General features: G+C 41.4%; 1 protein-coding gene across 1 annotated transcript in view; it reads right to left on the minus strand.

Annotated features, from left to right (window-relative positions):
• Positions 1-16,398, minus strand: part of LOC132774240 (uncharacterized) — a 43,285-nt gene that overhangs the window by 15,952 nt on the left and 10,935 nt on the right. The window contains exons 5-6 of the mRNA XM_067473428.1: positions 2,355-2,558; positions 418-621 (exon numbers count right to left, since the gene is read on the minus strand). Of these exons, the coding sequence (XP_067329529.1) occupies positions 418-621; positions 2,355-2,558 (408 nt within the window). The remainder of the gene's footprint in view (positions 1-417; positions 622-2,354; positions 2,559-16,398) is intronic.

Raw genomic sequence — 16,398 nt, forward strand, 5'->3', positions numbered from 1 at the left:
ACTGTGAGTTGTGGGTTGCAACAAGAAGAGCCCATGAAGGCGAGGGAGGCTAGCCGAGGATTCAAAGGATAGCATTTCACCTGTAAGTGATGTGTTTTTTGTGCATGACCTTTATGTGTGGCCTCAATTTAGGGTTGCCAGATGAAATATAGAACAGGTGTCCTGTACATTTATTGGTTGTGTAGAAGAAGACATTCCGCAGGTGCCACTTGCATGATAAGCCACCAATACTTGCTGGAATTCCCTCTTGTATGTAACTGTTCAGGGTGCAAGCACCCGGCCCATATTATACTTGGCATCCCTACCTGAATCCCATTGGTAGTCATAGAGTAGACTCATTCAATCCACTGACCACATTTGGACCGTGTCATTTTCTACACCGCTGCGCTGAAGATATTACAGAAATGATGAATGTACCAGCGCCTTACCTCTTTCCCTTTCGATGTACTGGGTTGCCACAAGCAAAAGCTGTTCTTCTAGCTCTTTCAGGTCTTGGAGGGCTACATCATAGATGACAAAAGCCCCCCTCTGGTCCTGTGTGTGAACGTACATGTCTTCTACTGTGTAAAAGTCATCATGATTTTCTACCTCTGCAAACTCCATAAACTGTACACTATGAACCTACAAAACAACATGTATTTTTTAAAAGAGAGAAATAAAAGCTGGCTACAAAGTGTATTATTAACTAAAATGTGTTTGCATTTTTCACATCTTCTTGGCAAATCTCCAGAAATGTGGGAGAAGATTCTGTTGGTGATGAGAAACAAATCCAATGATCTTGACTGATAGTGCAAACTCCTTGGAGGTGTCTGAAGATGAGCCTAACTGGAGGGTTGGGTGCAGGTTTGGGACTGTAAAACAGTAAATCAAAAGACAATGGAACGACACTTGTAGTCAGATATTATAGTTGTCACACGGCCAACATGTGAATGGTAACCAAATATGGAAAGACAAAATGTAGGGAATGTAAATGTGAACGATGATTAAAGTACTTCTTGCATATTTTTATGTAAACACAGCACTTCTATCTGAATTGCTTTTACATTTTAGACATATTCTCCTTATATACAAATGTATAGGGAAATCTTGAGTGGCATCCAACCTCTCAGTGTAAGCTGAAAGAGGCTACGTTTACAGAATGAGAGTTGCATCTATGGAAGGGAAAAGATACTCTTTCAGTGCATGAGTGGCAACCTGCCTCCTCATCAGTAACACTATGGAACCAAATTTGGGGAGAAAAAATGGTTCCTGGTTTTAAAGTATTATTCCTGTTTAATTGTGGGGCACTGACTTTGAAAGTATCGTATTTATTATACTCCAGAAACTTCATTTTTGTGGCTGCCACAAACTATGTTGAATTAGTTGAGACTCTATGAGATATTCATTGAAAAACTATAATAATAATAATAATAATAATAATATCCCATTATCATCATCATTTCTATTTCTTGCTCACCTCTTCTCACGGCTCAAGACAGGTTACAACATTGTAAAGTACACATTCTTCTGAAACATTCTTTAAAATACACATATTAAAACATATTTCTATAAAATACATATTAAAATACATAAAACAGAGATTAAACATAAGATGCAAGTTTAAAATTCATCATTAAAACTATAGCAAAATGTGCTGCTCGATGTCTTAAAAAGATTTTTTGCAGTTCAACAAACTTTTTTCTGTTTTTATGATAGAGCCAATTAGGAAATGACATTTATAACCTAGGAACAAAAATCATGTTATCTGTAGTGTAATTTACACCACCCTGCATGAGAAGCTGGAGCTGACAGATAAGAGCTCTCCCCACTCCCCGGATTCAAATCACTGACCTTTTGATCAGCAGTCCTGCTGGCACAGGGGTTTAACCCATTGCGCCACCCAGTGCTCTGCCTAGCAGTTAAGAAAGGGCACCTAAAAATTGGATAAGGAGCAGCCAGATGCACTTCCCCAAAGACAAACAGCCTTGAATTTTCACACCACGCTTTGTCAGCTTGATTAAACAGAGCATGCCATAAATACAGTCAAGCCCATTCTCTTTGAAATATGACTGGGAATTCCCCTAAAGATCTTGATGTGGGCTTGTAATTTAAAACGAATATCCTGTGTCTGGATTGTTGTAAGTCTTTCGGGCTGTATGACCATGTTCCAGAAGCATTCTTTCCTGATGTTTGGCCTGCATCTATGGCAGGCATCCTCAGAGGTTGTGAGGTCTCATGGCTGTATGAACATGACCATACAACCCAAAAAACTTACAACAACCCAGTGATTCCAGCCTTGAAAACCTTTGACAAGACCTTTGACAAGACATTATGCTGTGCCTACTATGCAGATGTTCTGTGACAAACAGTCTCACCTTATAGTCGACTGGTGTATAATGCACATAGGAGTGTGATTCAAGTCCACCGAAGGCACCAATGCCCCCCTTGGCTGCATTTACCCAACAGGAGTCTTCAGCAGAGGAAATCAAATGGCCAGCATTCAAGGCAAGGCCGGAAGTGTTGATTGTTAGTGTTCTTTCGATGGATCTGAAGTAGTTGAGGATTCCCAAGCAAATTCTCTGGCACAAATTGGACAACAATAACATGTATAAATTAAAACAACCATAACAATCACCACAAATAGGAAGGCATAATTAAATAATTATTATAATTATATAAATAATTATTAATATAATAAGCTGACACGATATGAGGATTTAAAGATAGAACTACAAGGACTTTGGCACAAGCCAGTCAAGGTGGTCCCAGCTGTGATCGGCACACTGGGTGCAGTGACTGAAGACCTTGGCCTGCACTTAAACACAATCAGCGCTGTCAAAATTACCAGCTGCCAGCTGCAGAATGCCACCTTACTGGGATCTGCACACATTATTCGCAGATACATCACACAGTCCTAGACAATTGGGAAGTGTCCGACGTGTGATCCAATACAACAGCCAGCAGAGTGATCTTGTTTGCTGTGGACTCATCTTGTTGTGTTTCTAATAATAATAATAATAGTAATAATCATCATCATCACTGTCCTAGAAACTTGGGAAGTATTCGACTTGTGATTTTGTGATACGAAGTCCAGCATATAGATCTTGTTTACTGTGACATACTGTGCTTTTGTGTCAGTAAATTAATAATAATAATCATCATCATCATCGTAACCACCACAAACAGGAAGGCCTTGAATCATAAGCTTCATGGAAAAGATTTTCAATATTTCCTTCCCTTCTTTTTTTTTACCTGCAATTCCCGAATCCTCAAGTGACGCAAATAAAGGAGAGATAAATAGGCTCCTTTTCTTGAGACAAGGTCCTTGTCACTGGCCTCCATGTCCTCATCTAGCCCCAGCAGCCGCAAAGTGGTTGTATAACTATATATTGTTTTTTCCAAGAAGGAGAAATTTAATTAATCACTGCTCCTCAAACAGATTTCTAAGACACTTCTAAATTAAATAATCTCCTTATATTTTGTCTTCTAGAGGTGAACTTCTTACTGAGGTCACTTACACAGAAAACTCTGCACCAGTATGAAATTTAAAAAGAAAGAGGCAATATATTCTGATTCAGTCACATTTTAGGTAATAAGCAGTAAATAAGGAACATCTATGTTGTTGATCTAGTGCAGACATGGGCAAACTTTGGCCCTCTAGGTATTTTGGACTCTAACTCCCACCATTCCTAACAGCCTCAGGCCCCTTCCTTTTCCCCCTCAGCCGCTTAAGCGGGCCTGAGGCTGTTAGGAATGGTGGGAGTTAGAGTCCAAAATACCTAGAGGACCGAAGTTTGCCCATGCCTGATTAAGTGGTTAAGATGTTGCATTAGGAGACTGGGAGACCAAAGGAAAGCAAAAGAAGCTTCTTCTGATCTAATCTTGCCAAGAAAACCTCATGACAACAACGTTTAAGCACATACAAATACAATGCGCACATTTAAGGCACTAAAGCTCTACCCAGTTATGGTTAAGATATTTCAATCCAGAGAAAGTACCTTTGTCTTTCTGCAGCATGTAACATTCCCACATTTCCTGCCCTGTTCTCTTCTGTCACTACCCATAACTATTTCCCCTAAATCCCTGAAGCAGGTGAGGCATTCAGCTCACTTCCCAGTAGGCATTAGGATATAAGAAAGAAAGACTCACATACTAGACAAAGTGAAAGAAATAGGAGCTCTTTCTAGTGGCAGAAAGTTACTGTTTGTCATAGCACATGGGTTCCTTATAATGTATCTTACACTAAGCCCCCAGTGGCACAATGGGGTAAACCTTTGTGCTAGCAGGACTGCACACCAACAGCTTAGAGGTTTGAATCTGGGGAAAGCACAGATGAGCTCCCTTTGTCAGCTCCAGCTCCCCATGTGGGGACATGAGAGAAGCTTCCCACAAGGATGGCAAAACATCCAAACATCCGGGTGTCCCTTTGGCAACGTCCTTGCAGATGGCCAGTTCTCTCACACCAGAAGCGACTTGCAGTCTCTCAAGTTGCCCTGGCACACACACGAAAAAGTATGCTTTGTTTTGTGGTTGGTCACTTGGGCTTTTTGTATGTAAACACAGTCTGAATCAGCAAGTGTGACTTCTGGAAATCCCAAAGTGGGAGGGCAGCCAAACAGATATTTAAGAATTATTTTAAAATCCAATTTTAACTTTAGAAAAATAATAGTGAATACATTCTCATTGCATAAGGTTTTATAGCATGGGTGTTCGTAGACCAAGGAGTTTATCACACAAAGTAGGCAAAATGCAATTACAGCAGTGTCTATGACTGGACCTCGTTACATAAAGCAGTCCTTCTATGGTTATCCTAGTACAGTGGTTCTCAACCTGTGGGTCCCCAGATGTTTTGGCCTTCAACTCCCAGAAAACCTAAGAGCTGATAAACTAGCTAGGATTTCTGGGAGTTGAAGGTCAAAACACCCGGGGACCCACAAGTTGAGAACCACATGGAAAGTCTTTCTTTTACAAGTACAGATAATCTGCTTTTGTGAAAGCAAAACATTCCAGTGGACTCCCACTGAAAGAACAACAGAAGAGGAACCATGTCATAAGATAAGTCCCACTTTTATCCTGCTGAAATTGTGCTTTACTTGCCTCATGTGATAAAGTCCCAAGATCAAGTCTCATCAGATGGGAACTATCACATTGAGTGACATTTCTTGGAATGTTCTCCATTACTCTAAAGCACATATCTACATCAAGAAGGAAGTGCACAAGCTGGATTGCAGTTAAACATAAAAAAAACCCAAGATGATGGCAGCCAAACTGATTGATGACTGGCAAGTAGAAGGAGAAAGCGTGAAGGCAGTGACAGACTTTGTATTTCTAGGTGCAAAGATTACTGCAGATGCAGACTGCAGCCAGGAAATCAGGAGATGCTTACTTCTTGGAAGGAGAGCAATGACTACTCTTGGCAGAATAGTGAAGAGTAGAGCCATCACACTGGCAACAAAGATCTGCATAGTTAAAGCCATGGTATTCCCTGTAGTCACCTACGGATGTGAGCGCTGGACCATAAGGAAGGCTGAGCGAAGGAAGATAGATGCTTTTGAACTGTGGTGTTGGAGAAAAATTCTGAGAGTGCCTTGGACCGCGAGAAGATCCAACCAGTCCATACTTAAGGAAATAAAGCCCGACTACTCACTGGAGGGAAGGATATTAGAGGCAAAGATAAAGTACTTTAGCCACATCATGAGAAGACAGGAAAGCTTGGAGAAGATACTGATGCTGGGGAAAATGGAAGGAAAAAGGAAGAGGGGCCGACCAAGGGCAAGATGGATGGATGGCATCCTTGAAGTGACTGGATTGACCTTGAAGGAGCTGGGGGTGGCCACGGCCAACACGGAGCTCTGGCATGGGCTGGTCCATGAGGTCACAAAGAGTCAGAAGCAACTAAATGAATAAACAACAAATATCAAGAAGCAAAATATATCACTGAGGAACCCTGAGTTTCTGCTCTTCTTATTAGATAAGTAGCATGCTGTATGAATACATTTTGCCATATCTGTTTTTCTGACTATACATGCTACACATATACTTTAAAGCGTAAGAGACAAGCACAATGAGGAAACAACCAGCAATATTAGTTTCACCTTGTGTCTTTCTTCTTTCTTGAAAATCTAGAGCCCTCCTTCAAACAGCTGTTTTCCATCCCTTTCTCATTAGCTGTAGTGGCAGGATTTTCATCATTACCATTTGGTTGTAGTTCCTACCCATATTTAAGGAATAAATATTATGGTCAAACATCTCTTTAACACAGCCTTTTCATGTTTAAGTGTTATATAAATGTAACACTATCTAGGCTGGGGAACAGCTTTGTGAATTTTCATTAATTTAACTCAAGATATGAACATTTTCATCTGGATGTATTATTCATACACTGAGGTAACCTTTTAAAAAGACTAAGTATAATAATCTAAATAATTTAAAAATCAAGAAAGCAAAGCAAAAAGAAATATTTAGCATTGTGGTCACAAAAAGTAGCCTTTTCAGACTGATTACCTGGCCCTAAACCTGATAGTCATTGAGTAAAAAGCTTACAGCTAATAATCTGCATTGTTTCACAACTCTCTGGGTTAATAAAAGATCTGCATTCAGAATCAGTCAATGCCTTTTATCACTTCAGACCTATTTGGAATGAACTGCAGTAACTACAAGATAATAGAGGACTGTGGTTTCATACATTTCACCAAACAATAACAGAATTTAATCCTGCATTGCAGTTTCCATTTCGATTTCAGAAAATTCATTCTCAAAGAAGTCTGCAGAAACCCTACAGAGACCCACACAAATTTCAGGTTATACTCCCCCTTGCTGTTACCTGGTGGAATTCTGGATTTTGATAAACATTTTCCCAGATTTGGTCATATTGTTGTGAATTAAACGAAGTCATAGAAGCTGATGTACTTTGCTTCGGCTCTAGTACTGCTGCTGCTTGCTCTCGGAGAGTCTCCATCACCCACTCCAAATTGGAAACCTAATTGGTTACAACAACGTGTTGTAGTTCACCAAAAGAAAAAGCACAGGCCAGATACCAAAAAAAATGTGTATCAAGGAAAGAGAGTTCATATCAGGGACTACATCGTTTCATACGTAATCTGGCAAGTTTCCTCTCTCATCACAACAGGAAGCATAATAAAATAGCTCTAGATAGAAAACTGAAAACATTGTATTTTAGTTAGAATCCCATCTTCCCAAAGCTTATTCTATTTTGGTAAGCACAAGGCCTCCACATTTTGTGCATTTTCCAGAGTAAGGAATTGTTTTCCTCTATTTTTTCTGTTGAACTGTTGAGGGCAGCAATCTTCTGGCAGGCAATACTGACATTTGTGGGAGGTGCAACCACAACCTCAAGCAGGATTTATTTATTTATTTTATTTATTTATTTACAGTATATTCTGCCCTTCTCACCCCGCAGGGGACTCAGGGTGGATTACAACGCACATATACATGCCATTTTGACATACAACATATATAGACAGACACAGAGGCAATTTAACATTCCAGCTTTCTGACTTCAGGAGGGTATTCTCAATTCCAGCCACAGGGGGATTTGTCGCTTCACTGTCCATTTGTGACACTGAGTCCTTGATGGAGTACCTTCTCATTCTTACCCACACTGCTGGAAGATTTTATGGTGTCATAAATTAGTTAAATTAGTCTCCCCGCATAATGCAGTACCTAAATTTCCTACTTGACAGATGCAACTGTCTTTTGGGCTGCATGGGTCAACAGCAAGCTAGACTATTAATGGTCAGGAGCTCACTCCGGCTCAGGTTGGCTTTGAACTCATGACCTCTTGGTCAATAGTGATTTAATTCAGCTGGCTACTAACTAGCTATGCCAAAGACCGGTCCCAGGAAGACTCTCTTTCTTCCTTACACACATACAACTTTTCCCTTCTCTCCCTAACCAGTAGGCTGCCCATGGAGTGAGATTATCTTTAGAGATTTGAAGTGAACACTTTAAGAAAACTTTTGAAATTAGGAAGAAGGTCATATTTTGCCCAACACTACCTTCTACTTTGGAAGACAATCCAAAAAAGAAATGGGATAATATAATGGGGAAACAACTTCCAGAAAGTAATTACAGTATAGGAATGTCTATAAACAGGTTACTGAAGGTAAAACACCAACATAAGTAAACAGTGATGTGTTTGCTTTCTTATACCAAAGACAATGGACTGGAGACAGACTGTTAGCCACAGTCTGCTCACTACAATGAATGACCACAATGAATGGCTTAATTTTTATATGTGTACTTGTGACGAGGCATTGAATGTTTGCCTCTATGTTTTTTCCCCCTGTGTGTTGGAATCTGCCCTGAGTCCCTTAGAGGAGATAGGGCAGAATACAAATAAAGTATGGATTGCTGGCTGTCTTAGTGACACATAGCATCTTCTGGGAAGTATTACAGAGGTGGGTTTTTTCCCTTATAAACCACCTTGACTGGAAACCTTGACATATTCCAGAGCTTCAGGACAGTCTAAACAGTGGGATCGGGTCTAATTCAGACTGACCCTCTGTCCATACTTGACACTGGTGCCCTTACCTTTTCCCTGCACACACCAGTGCAGGGGAAAAAGTTGGATCATGCCCATGTTGCTACCAGAATGAGACATCCAAGAAGGAAGAAGAGGAGAAGCAAACAGACCCTAGATGTGGTAAAGGTAAAGGTTTCCCCTTGACATTAAGTCTAGCCAAGTCCAACTCTGGAGGGTGGTGCTCACCTCCATTTTCTAAGCTGAAGAGCCAGTGTTGTCCATAGACACCTCCAAGGTCATGTGGCTGGCATGGAGCACAGTTACTTTCCCGCTGGAGCGGTACCTATTGATCTACTCACATTTGCATGTTTTCGAACTGCTAGGTTGGCAGAAGCTGGGGCTAATAATGGGAGCTCACCCTGCTCTCCAAATTTGAACCACCAACTTTTTGGTCAGCAAGTTCTGCAGCTGAGCAGTTTAACCCGCCACACCAATGGGGGCCTTCTAGATTTGGTACACATCTGCTAAATCCTGGTCTGGTCCAGATCTACACTGGACTACACTGGTCAGTATAGATGCACTCTTAGATATGTTTGAACATTGTGAACTGTTTACCTTTAAAAGGTTTGACTGAATGAGCAGCATTTCATCCACCTTTTTCCATTGTTTCAATTTCATTAATAGTTTTTGTTGCCATGGATCTTGTTTAGCTTTAATCTGCAAACACAAAGGACAGACATGTAAAAGAAAATGGCACATGTATATGAGAACATTACTCAAGTTAGTGCAGTTATACTGGATAACTCCATTGAACAAAAGCATTGCAATGGCTTCTTGTGCAGCTGCCTTACCCACAAAAGTCTGAAAGTCGGCGTTGCACCAACTCCTTGAATAACTAGTACAAAGGGCCTTATACATGTGAAACTGAAACACACAAGAATGCCATGAAATGTATATTTCTGACCCTAATCCAGCAGTGGTGGTCAGTGGCAACCAATAGTGGGGGAACTAGTGGCCCTCCTATTGGAGGCTACAACTCCAGTCAACTCCAGGCAACATAGACAATAGTGAAAAATGAAAAATAATGAAAACTGCAATCCAATAGCATTTGAATGTCAACAAGACACTCATCCTTAGTGAAGATTATCATTCTGCTTTTTTATCATGTCAGAAGTGAATTGGAGTTACAAGGACGTTGCCCAGGGGATTCCCAAATATGTTACCCTCCTGTGGGATGGTAACACATCCAGGTGTCCCCTGAGCAACATCCTTGCAGATGGCCAATTCTCTCACACCAGAAGCAACTCCAATTTGTTTCTGACATGATTTCAAAAAAGCCTCCTGCTGGTAGATTTTTATGTGTTCAAAAAGGAGTTATGCAGGGTGATAGGACAGAAAACCGTGCAGCCTGTAGATTTCAAATGCAAGTGTACTTGAATATTTTGCAAAAAAGGCTAGGTGGGTATCTTCCCATCTTCCCACTCTACAGCTGATTGGTGTTGTCTTGTTGTTTCTGTGTGCCTTCCAGTCTTCAGCTTAAGATGAAGAACACATAATCATTTGTCACTGAGAATTTGGGAAGTGGGAAGTCTAATGGCAGTTTCCTAAAGTGTGATCTCAGAAATGTATCAACACAACAGATTCTGTTGTTTTTACCTTTTTAAAGGGAATCCAGTTGGCTCTCTTTTTCAATGCCATTTTGGGATTCATACCCCAGTTTTCCCGTCCTGGATTTTCAGCATCGTAAACAAGAAACGTTCTCATGGCCTGCTGCTCACTGAAAATGCTTCTAAACTTTTGCAAGACCTAAGTGCCTCAAGAAAAAATGCTCATAAGGTTACAGAAATCAGAATACATGTTTCCATCGGACACTGCAAGTGTTTATTCATGTTACTATAAGAGTTTCTTAAACAGAATCTATTTCTTTCATGTAGCATCATTACTGTGAAGCCAGAAAAGGCTATTTGCTCTTAACATTTCTACTTAGTATTCAATTGTTGACTTAAAATTAATATTAACTGTACTTGAAGCCTGAATCTAATTTAAATTGGGAGGAGGGGGAGGAATTGTGCAGCTCTCCATATGTTGTCAGATTGTTCTTCTATCAGCAAGAGCCACATGCACTTACAGATCAACAACATCTGGAGGGACACACTTTGTCCACCCTTGCACTAAATTAATGGGAGTTGATTTATCACTCAGCTATATGTTCACTGAAATAACAGTAATTAGAGCTAGCAATTGGATTTAGATCAAAATTCTTAGATTGTCCTTACCAGAAGAAAAGTTGTTATTATTTATTGATGTTGACATAATTAACAGTTTGGACTGTATCTTTCAGCCACTAATCTGCAGTGACAGTTAGTTAAAACAGCATGTAGATGATAAGACAGCTAGTTAACCATATAAAGCAGTGGTTCCCAATCTGTAGTCTGCAAGATATGATCCACAGCCTCACCATTGCAACGAGAGTAACTAATCTCGTGAAACCCTCTTATAGTGTCGAGGCTTATTGGATATGATTTTCTGTGGGTGAGCAGATGGCGACTACTGGATGGAATATGTTCTGTATCAGAAACTATTGCTGATGTGGTCTATCCAACGCAATTTTCTGAATCAGTACCTCAAATAAGCAAACGGAATCTAAAGTTGACCAAAAACAGATTCGTAACCCTTTTGGTACAAATGTTGGAGAGTGGTCCCTGGTCAAGTGTTCCCTGGTCAAAAAAAGGTTGGGAACCACTGATATAAAGGAAGTTCGTACCTTATAAAAGGACTTCTCTCTCTAGAGATATTTATTACTGCTCTTACTAAACCAACTAAAAACAAATATATTACTTTTGGGGGTTGGTAGCCAATAAAGTGCTTGTCTTTGGTATAGTATACAAGTAAAAGTAAAAATGGCAGGGTGAGAATCTGACCATATGCTAAGTGCTAGGACAGGCATGAGCAAACTTCAGCGCTCCAGGTGTTTTGGACTTCAACTCCCACCATTCCTAATAGCCTCAGGCCCTTTCCTTTTATCCCTCAGGCACTTAACCACTGAGGTAGGGGGAGGAAGGGACAGGAGGGTGTGAGGAATTGTCAGAAACACCTGGAGGGCCAAAGTTTGCCCATGCTTGTGCTAGAACATGGAGAGTCAACTAAATTCAGGTCTTATAGGTAGCACTAGGAAAATAGAGGAACTGGGAAATAGAGGGAGAAAATGTGGAGGCCGTGACAGACTTTGTATTTCTAGGCGCAAAGATTACTGCAGATGCAGACTGTGGCCAGGAAATCAGAAGACGCTTACTTCTTGGGAGGAGAGCAATGTTCAGTCTCGATAAAATAGTAAAGAGTAGAGACATCAGACTGACAACAAAGATCCGTCTAGTTAAAGCCATGGTATTCCCTGTAGTCACCTACGGATGTGAGAGCTGGACCTTAGGGAAGGCTGAGCGAAGGAAGATCGATGCTTTTGAGCTGTGGTGTTGGAGGAAAGTGCTGAGAGTGCCTTGGACTGCGAGAAGATCCAACCAGTCCATCCTCCAGGAAATAAAGCCTGACTGCTCATTGGAGGGAAGGATACTAGAGACAAAGTTGAAGTACTTTGGCCACATCATGAGGAGACAGCAAAGCCTAGAGAAGACAATTATGCTGGGGAAAGTGGAAGGTAAAAGGAAGAGGGGCCGACCAAGGGCAAGATGAATGGATGGCATCCTTGAAGTGACTGGACTGACCTTGAAGGAGCTGGGGGTGGTGACGGCCGACAGGGAGATCTGGCGTGGACTGGTCCATGAGGTCACGAAGAGTCGGAGATGACTGAACGAATGAACAACAACAACAGGTAACACTGAACACTATTCACAAACACTATTGCATTCTGTTGTCATATATAATATGAAATTTAAATTACCATGGAAAGAAGTTCCATCTCACTAGCAGCATGCCTGAGATTTTCTACATCATAGCTGATACCAAACTGAGAAAGCAAAAGACTGAGTTGGGGCTTCAGATCTTCAATTTCTGCACTGTGTTGGGGAAGTGCAGAGGCAGCCTCCTTTGACAAGTGTCCTGGAAGAGGGCAGAATCATGCAAACAGCACAAGACTAATTACACATGGTGAAGCTTTAGGAGGCACCAGTTCCTGAAACATGTTTTTAAAAACAGCTGTGGGTGCTTTGTGCATCAGACATCTGTTCATGGACAGTCCCACATTAGGCAGAGTAAACCACTTTCTCATTCCATGGCATCTCAAAGCATTCATCCTGAGTCTGCGGGAGGACAAACTTGTGCGTGATGCACATACTATTCTGAACTAAGCTTGAAGCAATTGGCATGCATTGCTCCTTTTACACTGATGACGTGAGACACAAGTGCCGCTATAGTTTGTTTCTCTTCATGGAATTGGGGTCACCTTGGAGAGGGTTTTGCAGGTAGTGAACTAGGAGGTGTGGATACAGCTTTCAAGAAAGATCATAGAGTTGGAAGAGACCACAAGTGTCATCTAGTCCACCCCCGCCATGGAGAAAGACCCAATTAAAGCACTCTGGAGAAAAAGTTATTCAACCTCTGTTTCCAAAAATCGTTGATGAGCTCACACAGTAAAAAAAGTACTTTCTAATGTTTAGGTGGAATTTTTTTGTAATTTGAATCCATTGGTTCACGTTCTTTGCAGCAGCAGAAAAGATGCAGGTTCTATCATATATATAACTTCCCTCAGATATTAAAAGAGTTATCATATTACACCTCTGACTTCTCCCCTCCAAGCTGAACGTAAGGCTTGGTTTCCCAACATTTGGTTTACAGATCTCCATATTTATAAAAAGGAATATATGTCAAAACAGCTGAAGAGGAATAACTTTCCAAAACTGTTAATAGGACAGCATCCTACAAGCACATGGAGGTAAAGGTAAAGGTTTCTCCTGACATTAAGTCTAGTCAATTCTGACTGGGGAGTGGTGCTCATCTCCATTTCTCAGCCAAAGAGCCAGCGTTGTCCGTAGACACCTCCAAGGTCATGTGGCCAGCATGACTTCATGGAACGCTGTTACATTCCCACTGGAGCTGTACCCATTGATCTACTCACATTTGCATGTTTTCCAACTGCTAGGTTGGCAGAAGCTGGGTCGAACAGCGGTAGCTCACCCCGCTTCCCAGATTCAGACCTTTCAGACAGCAAGTCCAGCAGTTTAACCTATGTAGGCACATGTAGGCAGCACTATCTTGGGGGGGGGGGGGTTAAGGAAGCCTCCATCACTGTGGCCTCCATCACTGTGTCCTGTCCATGCCCTGCCATGGCCCCTGGCACTCCTCACTCTCCCACCTGATGGTGCTGGGCCTTTTTCCCCGCATAAACCTCTGTTGAGAGACTTTTTCAAGTTACACTTCAAAACCCTATGTACTATATAATTAACAGTTACAGATGTCCCTTTGCACAACCCTTTATTGACACACCAAGAATTTTAATCACTATGCAACAACTTGCTAAAGTTCAATAAAGCTCATGAGGGTTTGTAGAGTTATATGTAATCCAATTTATTACCTTATTACTTGGCAGTAATGGGCCATCTGTGTTCCTATTTTACACTTTGCTCTAGCATTGCCTTTAATGTTTTACTTAATCATTTTCTCCTGTTTAATAAATCCAGCTTAGATCTATATAGCAGATGAAGATAGACTTTATTTAATATCTTTAAAACAAATGGTTCTGGATAACGTGTTACTGAAAGCAAACAGCAAAGCAACAAATCATCTTGATTAGCTGTCTCCATAAAAACCCATTTTCCCTGCAAAGTTAATAGCCAGATGCAGACGGAGTAGTCTACATATTCCCCTACAGCTACTATCCTGAAATGACCTTAGCTTCTTATTTATTTATTTATTTGTTTATTTATTACAGTCGCTTATACCCCGCCCTTCTCACCCCAAGGGGGACTCAGGGCGGCTTACACAACAAGGCACAATTCGATGCCCGCATTACATGACAACAAAACATAACATCAATAACAATAGCAATTATAACAATGATAACAATTAACCTAAGCAGTCATTAGGAAGCAGTCATTAGCAGTCCAAGGAAGAGAGAGATCCTGCACTAAAACTCAACAATATTCAAATTGGCTGTAATATTACAAAGATGCAATCTACACAGCATCCATTCAAAGTGAGGAGAGGAGATAAATGGGGCAAAACCGCTTTCCCCAAAACCAATACTGCAGTTTTGTACAATAGAGACTTCCAAAAAGTTTCCTTTAAGACTACACAGCCCAGAATCCCTAAGGTAGCAGAAGAAGTGAGGTGCTGGTTGGACAATTCTAAGAGCGGCAGTCTGTGAAGTCTTGGCTTTGCCATCTCCTTTCCTCTGCTTTAGTTCCCCCCGTTTATAGGTTCCCCCAATAGTGTAGTTACCTTCCCTTATATTAGTTTTTGGGTGGAGTTTAAAATCCCACCAGAGGTCAATCTTAGTTGGTCTATTCCATTTCCTGTATAGAGCTCCCTTGCTGGACTCTTCCCTCTTTTCTACAGCAGAGCTACAGTGTTCCCTCGCTACTTCGTGGGTCGCTTTTAGCGGACTTGCTGTTTCATGGGTTTTTGAAAATATTAATAAAACATATAAAATATACAATATTTATGTCCAGTGGAGACCAGGGACCTTGGAAGTGCAGCAGCCAAAGGCATGGCAGGGAAGACCTGCCTCCCTGACCTCCACAGACCCCAGAAGTGTGGTGCCTGAGGTGCGTCGGAGAAGGCCTGCCTCCTTGGCCTGCTGCTGCCAGCATGGCTCCAAAGGCTCTGCCAGAGTCTGCAGAGGCCAGGGCGGCAGGCAGGTGCCCTTGGGATGGGCCAGGAGGCAGGTAAGGAAGAGTGGATAAGAAAATAATATATAAAATATAAAAAATAATGTATAAATATTAAAATTAATATGGCATCCCTACTTCGTGGATTTTCACTTATTGTGGGTGATCCTGGAATGGAATCCCCGCAATAAGTGAGGGAACACTGTACTGTGATTTAGGCCCAAGCAATTCAAACAGGCATTCTTAGCTGCTGTGTTTAGTAGTATTATTATACCAACAGTCTAAAGGACAACAGAAGCTTTTGGCCAGCCTAAGATTCACAGGAAAGAAGATTAAGACAGTTTATTAGCAACAATTTCTAATCCATCGCTTTGCATCAGAGGCAGAAGATTTGAGAGATGACTACAACCAGCAAAATCTCCTTTTGTAATGTATTGTTTTACATTATTTTATGATAGTCCTGGGTGGCAGGCATGTAGCCGGGGGGGGGGGGGGCTTGAGGGGCTTCAGCCCCCCTCCCGAAATTCTCATGGTGGTTCCTAAAAAGGCCTTACTGCTGCATTATTTAAACTTTTATGTTTATTCATATCATGATCTGATCACCATACTCAATATATCCCATATGCTTGGGGGTATTGGGGAAATGATACAAAAGGTTTGCTAGGCTAGACCCTCTTTCACTCAGACTCAGCCCCCCCCCCCCGAAACTCAGCCCCCCGACCCCCCCTGAAATTTTTTTACCCCCCCCCCCCCCCCGGGAAACGAAATCCTGGCTACGGGCCTGCTGGGTGAGTTTATCCATCTTGTTTCAGTAAACTCTTTTGGCCAGCCTAAAGAGTTATCTTTTCACCTTGCCTAAAGTGCCTTTTTCTGCTAAAGGTCTTAACAGAAGGTATACAGATAGCCCCCGAGTAAAGTCAGACAATATAGTTTTCCCAAAGGCTTGGTTGTGCCATCACACAGTCCCAAAGATATTACTTCAAGCTCTTTTTACAGAAGAAATTGTGACTGGAAGAAGATAAAGACCATGCACAACAACTATAGTGGAAATGTCAGGAGAGAATGCTTCTGGAACATAATCATACAGCCCAGAAAACATAGAACAACCCAGTGATTCCGGCCATGAAAGCCTTCGACATTGAATTATAGAGTTTG

This window comes from Anolis sagrei, chromosome 1 (genome assembly GCF_037176765.1).
Source record: "Anolis sagrei isolate rAnoSag1 chromosome 1, rAnoSag1.mat, whole genome shotgun sequence".
NCBI lineage: Eukaryota > Metazoa > Chordata > Lepidosauria > Squamata > Dactyloidae > Anolis > Anolis sagrei.